At 39.8% G+C, this 20,769-nt stretch overlaps 1 protein-coding gene across 1 annotated transcript in view; it reads right to left on the bottom strand.

The window, feature by feature from the left end:
• The window catches only part of RYR2 (ryanodine receptor 2), a 725,313-nt gene that overhangs the window by 247,787 nt on the left and 456,757 nt on the right, over window positions 1–20,769 (bottom strand). The window contains exons 27-28 of the mRNA XM_035008528.1: window positions 11,516–11,724; window positions 8,965–9,139 (exon numbers count right to left, since the gene is read on the bottom strand). Of these exons, the coding sequence (XP_034864419.1) occupies window positions 8,965–9,139; window positions 11,516–11,724 (384 nt within the window). The remainder of the gene's footprint in view (window positions 1–8,964; window positions 9,140–11,515; window positions 11,725–20,769) is intronic.

Raw genomic sequence — 20,769 nt, 5'->3', positions numbered from 1 at the left:
AAATAAAATCTTTAAAAAAAAAAAAAAGGAAATGTTTTCTCTGTGGAGACCTGTGTTGGAACGTGGACGGGAGACCTCTCCCCAGAGATAGGATTCCAAAGAAGGAAGCAACAAGAGGCACCAAGGTAAGAGGTAGGACACAAGACAACCAAATATTAGAGAGTTGAGGGAGATTGAAAAAAGCAAAGAAATCTGGGACTGTGGGAAATACGACACCATTCATTTTGCTTGGAGGGCTCACCTGCAAACGTGAGGCATTGTGCTCATAAGACACAGACCATTACCATTCCTTATACCCAAACCCTTACTTTCTCTGCTGTAAGAGGGAAAATCTTGATTATTTTTGCTGGAGATCACACCCGCTTCACCTTATCAGGAACTTCCGTTAATATCATCTCTCAGACTTTTACCATCAATTTCTCCCTCTCTACTAGATTATTCCCCAAAGCTCTACAGACATGCTCATGAATCTTATTCCTTCTTTAAGAATCTCAAGTGCACAGAAGGGAAAGGTGGATTAATTACAAACTGTTGTTCCTGACACACTCTCACCATGACCTGATTTTGCTTCATTCTTTAGTTGGAACTTTTTAGATACTGCAGTAAGCATTTGCTAACCCACCACCCAAAGGAAAACCTAGAGCCTTAATGATAGCATACATCTAACCATATTATGCTGATTTTCCCATCTCCCTGCCTCGCTCCACCTGAAAAAAAACATTGCCCCAAATCCTGAAATCAGCACTCTCTTACTTTCTTTATATGTACTTTTAAAATATACTTTGGGGGCGCCTGGGTGGCTCAGTCGGTTAAGTGTCTGCCTTCGGCTCAGGTCGTGATCCCAGGACCCTGGGATCGAGCCCCACATCGGGCTCCCTGCTCCGCGGGGAAGCCTGCTTCTCCCTCTCCTACTCCCCTTGCTTGTGTTCCCTCTCTCTCTATGTCTCTCTCTGTCAAATAAATAAAATCTTTAAAAAAAAAAAAGAACAACCAAAAAAACCTTAAAGGGAATGAAAAAAACAATTTGTTAGTAGGGTCAGGGAACCCAAATGCAATGTAAACAACTGAAAAAAATGTTAGTATTAAGAAAAACATAAAGAACTGAAATCACTAAGAAAAAGGAAGAAAAGCCATGAGTAGACATCTCATAGAAGAAATTCAGATGGACAATAAACATTTGAGGAACTATTTGTTATAGTTAATGATCAGGGAAATGTAAACCATGACTAGATGCTATTTTAGATCCATTCTGTTGGCAAAAATTTTTTAGAGATTGGGCAATACCAAGCATTGGCTTTCCATAGGACCCCTTTCCATTGCTCTTAGGAGTGCACATGGTGCTCTCACTTAAAAAACAAAACAAAACAAAAAAACCACTTTGACAGTATCTCTGAAAGTTGAATATTTACCTCCCAATGGCCTGGAAATTCTATCCCACTTCCCCTATGACCTTTCTAAATCTTGACAGCAGGAGACATGAACAAGAATGTGCATAGGAACACTGCTTATGGTAGCCAAAGCCAGGAAGCCATCCAATGCACACCTGCAGGAGAGTGGATGAATAAACTGGGAAGCTGCAGAGACAGGTGGAATAGGAATATTTCAAGGAGAGAAGTAAGTCCTGAAAGATAACTATGGTACGCAAAGACAGTGCCCCAAAAAGATGTCCATGTCCTACTCCCTAAAACCAGTCAATACATTACCTTATGTAGCAAAGGGATTTTGCAGATGTGATTAAGATAAAGATCTTGAGTTTGGAAGATTCTCCTGGATTTTCTGGGTGGTTCCAGTGTAATCACAAAGGTCCTTTTAAGAGAGAGGCTGGCTGAGTAATATTCCATTGTATATATGGACCACATCTTCTTTATCCATTCATCAGCTCTTTCCAGAGTTCGGCTATTGCAGACATTGCTGCTATGAACATTGGGTGTATATGGCCCTTCTTTTCACTACATCTGTGTCTTTGGGGTAAATACCCAGGAGTGCAATTGCTGGGTCATAGGGTAGCTCTATTTTTAAATTTTTGAGGAACCTCCACACTGTTTTCCAAAGTGGCTGTACCAACTTGCATTCCCACCAACAGTATAAGAGGAAAACAATGGATCGTGGATCACCACATCAAAAACTAATGATGTATTGTATGGTGAATAACATAACATAATAAAATTAAAAAAAAAGAGAGAGGCTGGAGTTAGCTGGAGGGGGGCACAACAGAGAGAAGGAGAGATTTGAAGATGCTGGTTCTGAAGGAGTAAGGAGTCAGGGAAGGTAGGAAGCCTCTAGAAGCTGGAAAGGGCAGGGACCAGACTCTTCCCAGAGTCCAGAGTCCCTAGAAGGAACACAAGCCCTGTGGACACCTCGTAGACCAGTAAAATCCATTTTGGACTTCTGGCCTTCAGAAATAACAAGCTAATAAATTGGTTTTGTCTTAAGCCACTAAATTTGTGGTGTTTTGTTACAAAAGCAATAGGAAATGAATACAAGAATCACACAGGATGTTACCATTTTTGTAAAAGTTACATACAACCAAAACTTTCACAGTATATTTTATTTTACTATTATTTTTAAAGATTTTGTTCATTTATTTGAGAGAGATTCAGAGCCAGAGAGGGAGAGAGAGAGTGCACACACAGAGGGAGAGGGAGAGAGAGAAGCAGGCAGCCAGCTGAGCAGGAAGCCCAATGCGGGATTCGATCTCAGGACCCTGAGATCATGACCTGAGCAGAAGGCAGACACTTAACCAACTTTAAATGAAAGTTCTTAAGTTTGTGTAGATGGATTTACCAGTCTTTTATAGTCACTGGGTTTTGTTTACATTTGTTTGTTCTACTCTAAAATAGAAGTTCCCTACCCCATCGTCTATATTTCCTACCAAGAACTGCAAAGTTTTATTTTTGACATTTAAGACCTCAGTCCACTTGGAGCTGGCTGTCACATATACGGTGTGAGGAAATAATCCAATCTCATCTTTTCATTCAAATCCCATTTATCCCAAACTCCCTTTCCCCAACACCCTGACAATGCCACCCATCATATTATAAGGTTCCATACGTGGGCTGATGGGTTATTCTATCCTCTCTACTTTATCCTATTGATTCATTTGCCTATTTCTGCACGATTACTACTCTCTCTTAATGATTATAGCTTTAAAATAAATCCTTATTGGGGTGCCTGGGTGGCTCAGTCGGTTAAGGATCTGACTCTCGGTTTCAGCTCAGGCCATGATCTCAGGGTCATGAAATCGAACCCTGCATCCCGCTCTGTGCTCAGCACAGAATCTGCTTAAGATCCTCTCTCTCTCTCTCTCTCTCTCTCTCTCTCTCTCTCTCTCCCCCTCTGCCCCTCCAGCCCCCTGCATGCATGCACACGCATGCGCACGCTCTCGCTCTAAAATAAATCAATCTTAAAAAAATCCTTATTTATTTTATCCTTCAAAATAAATACAACAGAACATATACCCTATCCTTGCTCTTCTTTATCATAAGTAATCTAGAGATTTTAGTGTTTTACTCTTTTATATACTTTTTGGAAACATTATATCAAGCCCCATGAGAAACTTCTTGAGACTTTAATGGACAAAGCACAATGTTTGGATTGAATCTATACATCAGTTTTGGAAGAATTAATATCTTAAAGCTATTGTTTTCTCTCTGAACATAATAGAGCTCTCATTTAGTGAGTAATAAATCTTTTTTAAACTATTTTATTAAATTATGATTGACATATCAAAGTCTGTGCATACTTAGTGTGCACAACTTGATGAGTTTAGAGATAAGCATACACCCATGAAATCATCACAATCTACACCATGAACGTATCAGTTATCTCCAAAAGCTTACCCCTGCCCTCTTATTTTTATCACCATCATTATTATTAATGTGTATGGGGGGGTGTAAAATAAGAACACTTAACATCTACCTTCTTTGCAAAATTTTAGGCATTGTAATTCAGGCCTATAGTTAACTAAAGCCAGGAGCTCTCTAGGACTTATTCATCCTGTATAACTGAAGATTTGTACTCTTTGATTAATACTTCTCTATTTCTCACTTTCCTCAGCCTCTGGCAGCCACCATTCAACTCTCTACTTCTACGGCTATTTTAGATTCATCATCTACGTGTACCGTGTAGTACTTAGTATTTGTCCTTCTGTATCTGGCTTATTTCACTTAGTATAATGTCCTCCAGCTATCCATGTTGTCACAAATGGCAGAATCCACTTCTTTTTTTAAGGCTGAGTAATATTCCATTGTATGTATATTTCTCATTTTCTTTATTCATTCATCTGTCAAAAGACACTTAGGCTGTTTCCTTATTATGAATAATCCTGCAACGTACCAGTTAACATTCCCACCAACAGTGTATGAGGGTTTCCTTTTCTCCACACCCTCATCAACACTTCCTATCTTTCTTTTTTTTTTTTTGATCATAGCCATCTGACAGGTGTGAAGTGATATCTCATTATAGTGCTGATTTGCATTTCCCTGGTGATTAGTGATGTTGAGCACCTTTCCATATAACTGTTGGCCACTTGTAGGTCTTCTTTGGAGAAAAATCTATTCAGTTCCTTTGTCCATTTTTTTTAAAATAGGTTATTTGTTGTTGTTTTTGCCAACGAGTTGCAAATATATTTTGAATCAGATATATGGCTTGCAAATATTTTTTCCCATTCCCAGGTTGCCTTTTCTTTTCTTTTTTTTTTTTTTCTTAATTTTATTATGTTATGTTAGTCACCATACAATACATCATTAGTTTTTGATGTGGTGATCCACGATCAGGTTGCCTTTTCATTGTGTTGATGGCATCCTTTCTTGTGCAAAAGGTTTTTAATTTGATGTAATTTCGCTTATCCATTTTTTCTTTTCTTGACTACTTTTGGTGTCATCCAAAAAATCATTGCTAAGGCAACTGTCAAATAGCTTTTCCCCTATGTTTCTCCTCGTAATTTTACTTTCAGGTCTTATGAAATCTTTAGTCCACTTTGAGTTGATTTTTTTGTATAGTCACAAAAACATTGTGTATGGTCCAAAATTAGATAAAGGGTCCAATTGCTTTTTTTATGTGTGGATATCCAGTTTTCCCAACACTAGTTATTAAACAGACTATCCATTTCCCATATGTATTCTTGGTATCCTTGTCAAAGATCAGCTGACCATATATGATGAATCTCTTAATAAAGTTATTCTCTCAATAAAGTTTAATGATTTTCTCTGTAAAGGCATTCTACACCTTCTGTTAGAGTGATAACTAGTTACTGCAAGTGCCTGATGTTACTGTGAAGGCTATCTTCTCCTTAATTTAGTTTCAGGGTTGCATCTAGCATAGACATGCTAACTTGCTAAATGCTTCAATTATTCCTAGTAACGTCCATAGATTCTTTACAGTTTACTCTGCAAATAATTACATTATCTGCAAATAATGATAGATTTGTTGTTCCCTTTATTCCAATTCTCATCACTTCCAATTTTGTTTCTTGTCCTATCACAAGTTTGAAAAAGAATTTACTACAACAGACTTTTTTTTTTACAACAACAGATTTCTTAGCACAGGACTGTACCATAGTTGCTAAAGTACTAAAGATTTTGTAAGTGTTCTATATTTAACTTCTTCTTACATCTACATATCTTTATACCTGTGCCATGCTTGATTTGGCATGTTTTACCATCATCATAATTCTTCCTTATTGCTACAGAGACAGTGAACTCAAACATATATACACTGGTTATTAAAGCAATCAAAAGAACTATGTGGTAAGATCAATGGATATATATATATATATATATATATATATATATATATATATATATATATATCCATGGAGATATATATATCTCCAATCTCTACTAGCCCTGCTCTTGTCCCCCACGTAACATGGTAAGAATCACCTCCACTGGGCTCTTGAGGAAGTGTATCAAGAAGTGCTCCATATAAAAATGATTACTTTCAAAAAAAAAGCTTTAGTCCCAAATTTGATTTGGGATAATCATCTCTGGATTTACTAAGATACACTAGGTTAAGTCGAACTCCCTTCAGGTTCTTGCTAAGGGACAGGGGTCATAGCTTGACTGGCTATGAGAACTCTGTGGATAACGGTATGAGAATGTCAACCACTATAGGCAACATGGTTTGTGATAGAAATGACTCCTGATTAGTTAAGTGCATATGGGCTGGGAGAATTACATACACATCTAAGTGAGTCCTGATGAAGAGGAATGTGTGAGGCTGCATTCCACGTGCTCAAGTCCTTCTTCTCCGTCCCTCCGAGCAGACTGGCTCCAAGGATAGCCTTTGCGGTACTTTAGCAACAACAGCGCACCCCGTGGCTTTTCATACTTGCTCTCTCCTGTGCCCCGTGGTCTCGAGGGCTGTCACTCAGCAGTGACGGGGAAACTAAGGAGCCCATCTCAAGGCCTCCCATTAGTTACACCCACAGCAGGCCCATCGAATTTCTTATTTTTCAGTAAGCTGTGTAAAGTTAATTGAGAGGGAAATGGAAAATTCCACTCCAAAAAGCATTTTCAAGCCACAGGCCTGGATAAACTCCATTTTACGGAAGAAGATTTAGAATTATGAGTGGCCTCTATAAAGGTAATTGCGAATGATCATGGCTATGTGAAAATAATAACCTGCCTTGGAGACCAAAAGGATACCTCCCCAGCACCTCCAACAAAAGCCCAACAATATGTACCATAAAATTTTCAGGCAATTCATCAGAATGCTATATTAACTCTATAATAGAGGTACCAAAATAAGTTTCAAGTCATTTTTTTTAAATCTTAAAAATTCTGTGACGTGTAAAGTCAAAAACGTTGTTTATAAGACTGTACCAGACAGACTCGCTCCGAGTCTATTTCACCTCCATGATGTGACTGACTGGTCTTTGCAACGGCGCTGTAAGCATTAGCATTTGTCATGTGCTTAAATAGTATGGATGGGCATTCCACGCTGTTTATAATTCTAACATCATTCTCTGAATCTACATGGCATAAATTAAGCAAACAGAACTCACACCGTCATTTCCTTCCAATGAAGGAAGGCACAGTATACAACAATTTTTAAATAACAACCAATTAAAAAAATAAAAGCTCAGGTCACATCTATCAGTATATAGACAGAACTCACAGAAAAAGCCCCTCTCCCACCTTCCCCCGATACATTAACACTCATAAAGACAATCCCACAGAAAGGGAGACCGGTGATCGGTTGGTAGAGGGCCAGTTTTACCACCCAGAGATACGGGTGTGCAAAACAGAAATTAAGTTATAAAAATGTAGAATTCTGGGGTGCCTGGGTGGCTCAGTCAGTTAGGTGGCTGCCTTCGGCTCAGGTCATGATCTTGGGGTCCTGGGATAGAGCCCCATATCAAGTTCCCTGCTTACTGGGGAGTCTGCTTCTCCCTCTCCCCCTACACCCCTACTCATGCTCTCTCTCTCTCAGATAAATACAATCCTTTAAAAAAATGTAGAATTCCTATCACTTTTGCAAATCTGCATTTGAGAAATGATGGTCATACCTGTTTACAAGCTTATTGAATGAATGAATATAGAACTTAACACAAATAATGAGGGGGCTAACTTTTTGAGGATCAGTGATTTTTTTTTTTTTAAGATTTACTTATTTATTTATTTGAGAGAGAATGAGAGACAGAGAGCATGAGAGGGAGGAGGGTCAGAGGGAGAAGCAGACTCCCCGCCAAGCAGGGAGCCCGATGCGGGACTCGATCCCAGGACTCCAGGATCATGACCTGAGCCGAAGGCAGTCGCTTAACCAACTGAGCCACCCAGACGCCCTCAGTGATTTTTTTTTTTTTAAGATTTTATTCATCCATTTGAGAAAGAGAGAGAGCATGCATGAGCAGAGGGAGGGGCATAAAGAGGGGAGAAGCAGACTCCCTGCTGAGCAAGGAACCGACATGAATGACGTGTACCTGGGGCTCGTGGGGCTTCATGGACCCCAAGACCACGACCTGAGCCAATCAAAATCAAGAGTTGGTCGCTTAACCAACTGAGCCACCCAAGCACCCCTCCAAAAGCCATTTTTAAAAAAAAATGTGTTAGTTCATTTTAAGATGAGATATTTATATAATATTTTACTAATTCTTTGTACTGTATTTTTGTACTCTCTTGTTTTCATGCTCTAGAGCAACACCATCGAATACAACTTCCTGTGATGCTGTAAGTGTTCTCCGTCTGTGCTGTTCAAGAGGGCCACCATTAGCCACAGGTGGGCACTACGTACTTGAAATGGAACAATGCCGCTAGGAAACTCAATTTTAGCAGTATTTCATTTCAACTAATGTGAATTCAAATAACCCCACGTGGCCAGTGGCCACCTTCCTGGAAGTGCGGCTCTGATGAATAAATGCTCTTTCATTTTTCATTTGTTTCACGAAGGGCTTTCAACTTCCCTTTACAACCTTGCTCAAGGTCATCTCAGAGCCCTGGGTCGTGCTTCTTTACAATTTAGAGTTTCTCTACTAAATAGAAAGCATTCCAGTATTGACGTCCCTGGGTATACTGTAATCTACCCAAAAATAGGAAAATGTTTTATTAATCTCTGTCATCTCAGCATCCAGAAGAGGGCCTGGCCCGTGGTGGGTTCTCATTACATTTTTGTGAAATGAATGAACAGAAAGAAGCCATCAGCGGCTGATTATACAGGGAAGTTCTAAGTGAAAATTTCATGTTTCTGGAAAACTATCCTTTTGCCTGCCATTTATTTTCTTATTCACATGCATAAAAGCCATTTCTACCTTATTGAAATCCTAGCTAAGTAGTAGAGGTGGTGTTTCTGCTAAAGTAATTTCAAGGCGGTCTGATCAAATGAGCCATATGGCAACCTTGCAATTTACAGCTGCAACTCGTCTTCTCGTTCACCCTCAAGGATGGCTGGTTAAGAAGCATGAGAGCAAACACTCGCCCATTCCTGCTGCAGACCTGAAAGCAACACCAAATGCAGAACACTTACCATCACCAACATCAAAGTCCTTGAACGCCAGTTCTGAGCCCGAATCATCAAGAAGGATTTCGCCATTCAGCGTGAACATCATGGTGTGCTCTGTCATGTCAACCATGCACCCCACCACATCGCCTGCTTGCCAAGAGCGCCCATAGTGCTCATTACCCTGGTGCCACCGCTGGGCCTAGGGACAGAAGAGTCACTTGTCACAGGAAAAGCCAGGAGAAGAGGACCCACCCACCAACCCACCACTGCTGGCATGACTCACAGCAGCTCCTTCTGCGAACACAGCAGGAGGAAGGACTGATTCCTACCGCACGCATCAGTGTGGCGTGATGCCCTAGCTGACGTGGAGGCGTCTGGGAATTCTGAATCCCTCATACTAACATTGTCTGTTATTGAATCTTGAGGAAAGACCCAAATGCTATTTCATGATTTTGAGAAACGATTAATTTAAAAATCTAACCCAACATACTTTCTATTAAAAAAACAAAACCCGGGCGCCTGGGTGGCTCAGATGGTTAAGCGTCTGCCTTCGGCTCAGGTCATGATCCCAGGGTCCTGGGATCGAGTCCCACATCCGGCTCCCTCCTCGGGGGGAAGCCTGCTTCTCCCTCTCCCACTCCCACTGCTTGTGTTCCTGCTCTCGCTATCTCTGTCTCTGTCAAATAAATAAATAAAATCTTTAAAAAACAAACAAACAAACAACAACAACAACAAAAAAACCCTCTAAGTCTTTAGAAATGAATTTTTTGCACTAAAACGAATGTTTCCCAGGATATGGGTTGTTTTTCTCTATTTCCCAAAATACAAAGAACTGTGAGTAGAGAATGAAGCTGAGAACTTATCATTGGAAATGACATTCTAATTTTCATCTATTTCAAAATACAATTCCATTCGTTGGAACCAATGCCACGGATACATTAACAGAACAGGAATCTTGAAACATTTCAGTATATACTAAAACCAAAAAAGCTTCACATCAAACCTAAAAGATATTTACTGAAATAATGAGTCAAAAATTAAATACACATGCCAACAATGTCTTGTATACATAGGTGAAATCACAAAAATACATCTCAAACATAGTTTTGATAATGTGACTTTTGAATCTCTAAGTATAGTCCACTGATTTATGGGTACAAAATTAGTTATATTATTTTGTCAGATAAATCTTTTCATTTTTCCTCATAAGAACTGCCTCCACTGTGAATTGGTATGTAAGGGGGGAGAGTCACCAATGCAAAGCAGTGATATGATTATTCCCAAGCACAATACATTGTACTTTTTAAAAATCTATTCCAGTGAATTAGGTATCCAAAAATGTTAAATTTTCCATATGAATAAAAAACACATTCAGGAAATGTGGTGTTTCAAAACAAAGTGGGTCAGTTGTTCCAGAAGACACAATATTAACTTCTAGCCTAGAAATGCTTTCTCACACATGCATACCTCAGTACATGAGATATGTATAAATGTCAAATCTCTTCATGATTGCTTATTTATTCTAATTTTCCTTTTTTAATTAAAAATAACTTTTCCCTTCATATGAGAAGGAATGCAAATTCACAAAGAAAATAAGAAAATAAGATAAAGGAATAAAATATAATTTTATCAATCAAAAATGGCTATCATTATCCTACTGTAGATAGATTCATATATACATATTTTTTATTTTAAAATATTTTTACACATAAAATAATTTTTAAACATTTATATAGGGGCACCTGGGTGGCTCAGTCGTTAAGCATCTGCCTTCGGCTCAGGTCATGATCCCAGGGTCCTGGGATCAAGCCCCACATCGGGCTCCCTGCTCGGCCAGGAGCCTGCTTCTCCCTCTCCCACTCCCCCTACTTGTGTTCCCTCTCTAGCTGTCTCTCTCTCTCTCTGTCAAATAAATAAAATAAAATCTTTAAAAAAAAAATTATATAATGCCTAAGTAAATAATGAACAAGCACCTGACCAGCTTCCATCCACCATAAGAAAAATTACTAATAATATATACGATGGAATATTATGCAGCCATCAAAAGGAATGAGGTCTTGCCATTTGCAATGACGTGGATAGAACTGGAGGGTGTTATGCTGAGCGAAATAAGTCAATCAGAAAATGAAAACTTTTTGTGATTTTAAACAACACCTGTCTTAAGCATTCTCATGGCTATTAAATGCATACACCTACCATTATTGCTTGAGGATAAATTCCTTCTACGGAATTGCTGCGTCAAAGCGTATGCATTTTTAATTAGCATATGCATTTTTAACACTCCTGACAAAGATGATTCGTTTTTTTGATAACAACGGAGAAGCAATGTTTTACTTCTTGAATTTCACTGGGGGGCGGGGGGGGGGGGTTGTGTGGAGGGGAATGTTTTGAGATCACAAGGACCAGGAGCCTTTTTTTCCAGGTTTGTGCTCCAGAAAATCCTAATGTTGCAGCCCTCCCCAAAGGAGTGACGGCGAAGGAGGCACACACAGACGTACACGCCCCGGGAGACAGCAGCCTACAAAATCGGGAGCCTACAAACTTGAGCGTCTGGGGCTCGGCAAAGTCTACTCACCTTGAAGCCATCAAAAGCAAAGGCACGCTCGTCAGAGCCAAGCTCTTGATCAGGCTGACAGCCTGGCCTGCTCCAGCCAACCCTCATGTCGCCCGCAGTGACCGCCTCGAACTCAAAATACCACCTTCCTGCCTTGACGGCGTAGGTCTTCTCAGCACGGAAGATTCGGAACCGCTCCCCGGTGCCACTACACACGTCCGCTCTGGCAGCTGTGAAGGTAAAGAGATCCTAGGGGTCAACGGGTGGGAAACTGAAAGAGGAGGGAGGACGTCCCATAACACCTGTAATTAAAGTTAACAGGGAAGGGGCGCCTGGGTGGCTCAGTTGGTTGGGCGACTGCCTTCGGCTCAGGTCATGATCCTGGAGTCCCGGGATCGAGTCCCGCATCGGGCTCCCTGCTCGGCGGGGGGTCTGCTTCCCCCTGTGACCCTCCTCCCTCTCATGCTGTTTCTCTTTCTCTCAAACAAACAAACAAACAAACAAACAAATAAATAAATAAATAAATCTTTAAAAAAAAAAAAGAAAAACTATGGATGTTAATGATTTTTCTGTCACCAAATTAACCTTTACATAAAAAAGAAACAAATCTGAGTGCTAACTTTATTTCCCTTTCTAAGTAATGAAAATGTCAAAATGTATAAGAGAAAAGAAAACAAAGGTAAGGGGCGCCTGGGTGGCTCAGTTGGTTAAGCGACTGCCTTCGGCTCAGGTCATCATCCTGGAGTCCCGGGATCGAGTCCCGCATCGGGCTCCCTGCTCGGCGGGGAGTCTGCTTCTCCCTCTCATGCTCTCTGTCTCTCATTCTCTCTCTCTCAAATAAATAAATAAAATCTTTAAAAAATAATAAAAAAAAAATAAACTTAACAGGGATGATGGTAACCATACAGTCTTTCTTACCCAGGCTCACATTTTATGAAGTGTTTCCGTGCACATGGATCAGCCACCATCCCATGGAACCAGACTGGAGAAAGGCAAAGCACAAGGGCCCCCACTGGAGAGACTGGTTGTCAAACCTCAGTAACATCGCAGGGGTGGGCAGTGCTTCCCCTGTTAGCCCCGGGTTCAGGAGGGAACTCTGTGCAGGGGAAAGCCTCCCAGCCTCTTGGTGGTTTGGCAGTGGAATCTGAGATGAACTTGAGGTCATGGATGGGAAAAAGTCAATAAAAGAGACCTGAACTGTTCTGCCCAAGAAATGAATAGACATTTGGGGGTGAGGGAGAAGGAAGAAGCAGCCAGAAGGTGAGAAGGAGAGAGAAAGCAACAAGGTAAAGAGATAAATAGCAGAGAAGGGTAACCATTGACTAATTTCCCAGACAGGATGGCTAAGAGCAAAGCTCTGCTAATATCTCACACCTTCATCATTATGTGCTACACATACAAATGTTGTGTTTAAGTTTTGAGGAAAAAGAAAAGGGCCAAGTCCAACATCAAGGATCAGTGTGGTGCAAGGGGGGGGGGGGGGCATATGAATATGTAAAAATAAGATGCACATGGATGGAAAATGCCAGGAATACAAAACCTCAGACCAAGGGGCCTGGAGCCAGGACAGCCATGAGAACATAAGTCCTTAGAAAATCACAGGGCATGAGGACAAGGGTCCACTGAGTTGATATGTCAAAGGATAAACTGTCAGCTCAGCTAAATTCTGGGTTAGACAGAAGACAACATTTAAGTGACATTGACCAAAGTCACACAACTAACAAATGGAAGAATTCCAGAGCTGCCCAATGCTACAGCCCCTGTTCTTTCCATTCTGCCTCCAAAAGTAGGCACAGAATCAACAGGTCCTGGTTAAATATTAGTTCTCATCTGTTTTCCTTTCAGGAGATGGGAACGACCTTATAAATAATAGAAGTTTAATATCAGCTTAACCATGATTTGATATGAACAAACAAGAACTATAAAAATAATTCAAATAAGCTTTCAAGGGTGCCAATAAACACACAGCCAGATCATCTACTGAAGATTAGACTGGCATCAAGAAACAATGGACTAAGATGTTTCTATTGATTGCAGGACATACAGGTGAACTGTATCTCTTGCTAAATCTTTCAAAAGCTGGATTAAGCTTAAGCTTCTGAATAGGCAATACTCTGTTGTTCCATCTCCCCCCCCAACTTACACACCCATGCACACCCCTAACAACCTAGTCTGCTCCAAGCAACTGTCATGTCTCTAGCAGTGACAGCCTCCAATTCAAAATGCCAACTTGCATGGGTGCTCACACACACACACACACACACACACACACACACACACATCATGCAATACATTCAAACATCTCGCTGAAAAATGCACTAATAGTTTAAAAGTAAGACATTCATAATAGTATATGGAGCATGCTGCATGTACGAAATCCTCTGAAGAGGAAAAAGTTTGCTTCTAATACAGTCAAGTTGGGGGTGGACAGGAACCTGAATGAGAAACATCTCTATGGTGAAGGATAAAAAATTCTCATGTCTGTTACTTAGTAACAATGATTTTTGGGAGATAGGAGAGCAAACTGCTTTTTGAGGAAAAAAATATGATCAGATTTTATGATACTTAGAGGTGGTTACTGCAATTAAGAAAATAGCCCAGGGGCACCTGGCTGGCTGTCGGTAAAGCATGCGATGCTTGATCTCAATGTTATGAGTTCGAGCCCCACAGTGGATGTGGAGCCTACTTAAAAAAAAATTCTAAATATTGCAATAGTAAAAAAAGAAGTCAAATTTTCAGATGTAATATTTCCTCAAGTAACGGGACACTGATCCATTACTTCCTTAAGTCATGGTTGCAACCTTCCCTGAATTACTATAAGGCATACAGAATATTGAACCATGATCCACACGGACATTTGGAAGTTACTTTTCATGAAAGAAAAAAGTTCCCGTGTAGTTATCCATATTTTTAATTATGTCAACATTTGCAGATAAAATCATACACTGTATTCTAGTATGTACTAATAAATTAAACTCCCAATTTTCTAAGGATAAAATATTCTGTTCTTTAGAAAACTAAAATATTAAAAAAAACTCACAAGTTCTTTTTTCCCTTTTTATGTTTCCAGGCCATTGGACCCCACTCACATGCACAGTGTTTTCAAGGAAAGCAAACAAATTTTAATATGAGCTTACATCAAGTATGTTGGAAGGCAAATTTGGTATAAAAATGTAACAGATCATTTCCTTAAAAAACCACTACAAATTTCTCTTGGTAATAAGATTTACCAAGAAACATCTCTACATACAGATGAAATAGGGGGCAGCAAATGGAAAATGTGTGGCAATCACAGGCACCAATGCAGAATTTCTTGGTCTTGGTATTCTTTTTTCCTGACCTTAGCTGCCACATTATTCTTACACTCATTGATGAGACTCGACCTGAACTGGAAGTGCACATGCTATTCATAGACACCATTATGCAAGGGACTTGTAACCTCCATGGATCTTCCTCCAAACGTCTGTATGATTCATGGTTCCTATTCTATATTTTTTACATTAGTTTAGGGCAGCTTACAACCATGGTTGCAAGAAGCAATAGTTCAGCATTCTATTTCTTGATAAAATACTAACATTAAATGGAAATCTGGATCTATGGAAGTTAAAAAAAAAAAGATCCCAGGCAATCTGTAACAATTTCTTTTGCATACCCCATGGCATCGATCATCTGGACACAAAGTAGGTGTTCTTTAAGTAGCTGTGAGATTGTATCTAGGAACAAAGACTTTCCTGAGCCTGGACACAGGTGCCCAGGCAAATACCTAACGGGCAGTGTTAGTCTCAAAGGCATAGAGCTCTCCCCCCAAATATGTAATTCTTACGCTTTCCTTAAACACTATACATTCATATAAGTTTGGTAGGTGATTCTAGCTCATGTAAGTATGTATAGATGATTTTCTTATATTGTTATAATGAACATAATAATAACTGACATTAAAAAAATGAACCATTAGCCCATGTATTCCTGGTGAATTTTATCAAGGATATTGATACTCAAAGAAGAAATTCAGAAATTGTGCCTTTAACAAACCACCTCAAGATAAATGGTAAGACCTGATAAAATCCTGTGTTCCCAGGACCCCAGGGATCCTGGCACAAAGAGGGCACACACCAATGACTGACCAAATAGGACCTAAAGCATCCATACATGCTCTACTCCAAACCCTACTTTTAAAAGATACTTACCACTAGGGGGCAGTCAAGATCTAATTATGTATTAAAAATGTAAGTTACTTAGAATAAGCTATAAAGGCAGGCAGGCCAGTCTCTTTAAAAATTTTATACATGTCTAAAAAAATTTCTACACATATACTTCAGGTGTGTTTACACATAACAATTTTAAAAATTATTGATACTAACCAGTCATCCTTTCAACTTCCTGGTATTATTTCTAATAAAACAATTTAAATTTTCATAAAACCTTGTGGGAAGAATAACTTAGTGTTTCAAATGTCTTAAAATGTTATTTAGAACAATACTCCAAAGGTAGTATGTTTCACATACTGAGTTCATATTCAAGGTGTCATATGTAAGCATTCTGCTGATGAATAGAAAACAAATTATAACCCAACCGTGATTTAAGTACATAGGGTTAGATTCAATTTTATCAAAATTTTTATGCCCTTAACTTTTTTTAATGTCAGCAAGGGCAACACAGCCAGTTATGTTTTTAATCTTATCTCAGTGATCACCAGATTTATTTTGCTTTATTCCATAAAATCTCTCCCATCTATCTTTTCATTTCCATGTTCACCATCCTTGTTCTGAAAATCACAAATTTTCCAAAGCTTCCCAACTGGTCTCTCTATCTCCGAGCACTCTCCCCCTCCAATCTGTTCCTTCCCACTGTTGCCATAGTTATATTGCTATTGTAAACTGTGATCACACATCAAGCTTTTGCTTTAAAACTTCCTGAGGCTAGAATTCCTTGCACAAATTTATCCACATTTCTTAGCTGGGCTTTCAAGATATTCCATATTTTGTCCTAATCCTTCACCTTCAACCAGTAGTGTTTTCTCCCCACTTGTAGCTCATAATTTTGCCCAACGAGACACTACCAATCATCCCTCAACTCTTACTATACTTAATTACATCAGATATAATTTCCCTCTGGCAGAAATGCTCTCCTCATCTACTCTCTACTTGACATTTTGATCCCTTCCACACCCAACTCAGACGTCATTTTCTCCCCTTATTGATTCCTTCAATTAGAAAATAAATCTTTCTTATGTATTTTCCATAAAGAACAGTCAAACCCTGGGGTGCCTGGGTGGCTCAGTCGTTAAGCATCTGCCTTCAGCTCAGGTCATGGTCCCAGGGTCCTGGGATCGAGCCCCACATCGGGCTCTCCACTCAGCGGGAAGCCTGCTTCTCCCTCTCACACTCCCCCTGCTTATGTTCCCTCTCTCGCTGTGTCTCTCTCTGTCAAATAGATAAAATCTTTAAAAAAAAGAACAGTCAAATCCCTACTATGAGGAAGGCATTCTATCGTATACGGGGACACAGTGGTAGATGAGAAACAGGATCTCAGCCTTCACCGTGGAGTATACTACACTAGCCTACCTCTTGCCCATGGAACTTCGATGAGACAAACTTGCCCACCAACAATCAATGGTTCTCTCTAAATTCCCAACTTTCAGATACCATGCCATCCTCTGATCACCACCTTTTCCTTCTAGTTTCCTCATTTCCTGCACAAACACATTCACTCCTTGAACACATTAACTTCTTCCTAGGCTTCCCTTATCTAGATAGCCTTTGATGTCTTCGGCCCTATTTCTTTTCTCCTTATTTGCTGTCAACCCCAATCTTTGTCTGATTTCAGGGTCTTCGTTCTCCTCAACATCCATACTTGCTCTGCTGACCGTGCTGGAAAGCACAGGCACACGGCAGATTGGCACCACTACTAGACTAGCTCATAGTCTCCAATCTCAATGGAACCCTTAATGTTTCTCTGCACTCTTTTTATCTGTTCGCAACCAGCTCTCTGTTACATCCCACAAAACAGCCATTTCTAATTTTTATTATTGAGTGTCATCAGCAAGACAGAGTAAAGACCTCCAAAAATCCTCTTCCATAAAACTAATGAGAACACTGGAAAAAACTGTCAAAATCAACTTTTCAGAGCTCCAGAAATTAGCCAAAGTCTGGCAACAAGCTGGGCCATGTTATTTGATCAAAGTAGATGAATGTTTATTAAGGACAGCAAGCTTACTGGGGTTTTAACTTGCTTTGGTGCCATCCCCTTCTCTCTAGCTACATGGCACACTGAAAACCAATAGCCTCTTCATTACAGTGAAAATCAGCACCCTAGACGCCTCGAGAGGGAACAAAACGGAATCAGCATGAGTATGATGTCTCACCAAATAGAAAATATCAGTAAAGAGACTGAGATTATAAAAAGAACCAAATAGAAATTCTGGAAAAGTACAATAACTGAAAATAAAATTCCACTAGAGGGGCTCACCTGTAGGTTTAAGCTAGCAAAAGACAGAATCAATGAACCTGAAGATAGATCCACTGAGATTATCAAGTATGAAAAACTGGGGAGAAAAAAGGAATGAAAAAATAAACAGCCGCAGAGGCCTGTGGGACACAATCAAGTGTGCCAACCTACACATAATGGACATCTCAGCAGAAGAGAGGAAAAGGGCAGAAAGAATATATAAAGAAACAATGATCACTCTCCAAATTTGATGATATTCATTTATAGTTCCAAGAAGCTCAACAAAATCCAAGTAGGGCAAACTCAAAGAAATCCACACTAGACACATTATAATCAAATTACTGAAAGACAAAGACTCTTGAAAGGACCAAGAGAGAAGCAACACATCTCATACAAGGATCTTTAATAAGAGTAACAACTAGTGTCTCATCAGAAAACACTGGGGGCCAGAAGGCAGTGACAGGACATATACATAGTGCTGAAGGAAAGAAAAAGAAAAGCCAACCTAGAATTCTACATTTGGCAAATCTTCACTGTTCCCTTCAAGGCTTCCAACACAGTCCAGCCCTCTCCCACTCCTGCCCCCTTAGCAAATAAGCTCACTTTATAGTTCAACAGAAAATAGGACCCATGTAGCAAGAATTCCCTGTGCTTTGTCCTGACTTTCCATGAAAACAGGTTTCTACATTCTCTTCAATCCTTACCTTTCGTCTTTAGGGGAGCAGATGTTCTCCCTATTATATTAAGCCAGTCCCTTCATCCATGCTCTGAATTCACTCCCCACCCTCTCAGACACTACATTTCATCTAGCTCCTTTCCTTTCTCATCAACCTCCTACTTTCTGCTGGTTCTTTCCCTGAGCATAAAAAAATGTCCAAATGCCACCCATAAAAATAAATAAATAAATGAAATCTTTAATCCTTTCTTCCTCTCTAGCGGACAGTCTCAGCTTTATACTTACATATGGAACTGAGTCCTGCTAGCTCTGTCTAGTGTCTAGCATGCATTTCAAACTCAACATGTTTTACTTTTTTTTTTTTATAGAGGGGGAGAGAGAGACAGAGAGACAGAGAGAGAGAGAGGAGGGAGGAAGGGCAGAGGGAGAGGGAGAATCTTAGGCAGGCTCCGTGTACAGCACAATTCTGAGATTGTGTCCTGAGCTGAAATCAAAACTTAGATGCATAACCGAATGAGCCACTCAGGCACCCCAAACTCAACATGTTTAAAGTCAAACTTGGAATCTCCCCAATATCCCAGCTCTATCTGCTCTGACTCCCGTGTTCCCTGTGAATGTGGATGTATTTGATATCTACCAACCCAGAAACCATCCCTGACACCTCCTTTGTCCTTCTGCTGATTCTACTTCTAAATATCAAATGATTCTGTCCTGTTCTCTCTGTGCACAGTATTGCCAAAGCTTAGGACTCAACACTCCTCATCTACGCTTCTTTTATAGCCAAACTGTTGTCTTCACCTCCACTTATGTTCACATTCAACCCATTCTCCCAAGAGTCACTAGATTTTTTTTTTAATAGAGAAACCTTTCTTATTTTTTTTTCAATCACTGCCTCCTCTACTTCATTTCCTGCCACTTCTCAGACTCTACATTTAGCCACACAAAGCTGAAATCCCCAGGTGCAATGTTCCCTTGTGGCTCTAAGCTTTTAGACATAGCATTTCATGGAACTTGGTTGACTCCTATTCATCCTTCTAAATTTTACCCTAGCTTTACCTACTTTTATGTAGGTAAAGTATGTGGTTTTAAAACATGTCTGCAAATATTTTGTCACATTGCCTTCCAAAAAGTGTGGGTTTGAGTGTGGGCTGCTTTACTGACTCACTTGTAACAAACAGAATATGGTAGAAGTAACTGTAATGGGCATTGATGCCTCCCCCCCACACTATCTCTTATTCACACTGGGGGAAGTCAGCTGCTATGTGAAGGCACTCAAGCATCTCTATGAGGTGGTCTACTGGCAAGGAACTTAGGCCTCTTGCTACAAGCCAGAGAGAAACTGAATCTTTTGGCCAACAATTATGCAAATGAGCTATCCTAGAAGCAAATCCTCCAGCCCCACTGAAGTCTTCATGACCATTTCCCTGACCAACTTGACAGCAACCTCGAGAGAGACCATGATCCAGATCTACCTGACTAATCCACTCTCAAATTCCAAACCATGGAAACCTTGAGATGTTCATTAAGTCATTACGTTTTCAGGGGAAATTTGTCACACAGCAATAGATAACCAACATACTTCCTCTATGAAGACTGCTCTGACATCACCAAGCTTAATTAAACCCTCTGCTGGGACACTCAAACATTTATTCTTACATCATATAATAGTGTTGACAATTTAGTCTCTCTTCCTTGCCTCCCCTGAGAGCTACCTACGGGCAAAAACAGTTTTACTCATTTTTGAATCCCCAGAACTAGGCACAGTAGATGTTCCATAACTATGTATTAAAAGCAAATGGAAATAAGGATGATCTGAAATATGGAAGTAACATTAAACCCAAACATGGATTTTATAAATAGGAACTCCTTCCCTTTCTTCTTGAAATTCACATAAGCAACAAGAAAGTAGGTAACTGTAAGGTAGCAATACATTGCCTCACAAGGGTGTGAAGAAGAGAAAATTGTATTATGGTTGTAAATACCATAAAATTATATGTCATAAGGGCAACATCTTATGCAGTATACAAGGAAGACGGTTATCCCTAAAAGTGAATATTTCAGATGTAACTGACACAGTCTATGTCCTTGACTAATAATGTCTTTAAAATATAACCATCACTAGTTATTTTTTTCCAGCATATACTGCACATTT

This window comes from Mirounga leonina, unplaced genomic scaffold, assembly GCF_011800145.1.
Source record: "Mirounga leonina isolate KUSES-001 unplaced genomic scaffold, KU_Mleo_1.0 Mir_152, whole genome shotgun sequence".
Lineage (NCBI taxonomy): Eukaryota > Metazoa > Chordata > Mammalia > Carnivora > Phocidae > Mirounga > Mirounga leonina.
Note: the sequence above shows the minus strand (reverse complement) of the source record. Positions and strands in the feature narration are given on the sequence as shown.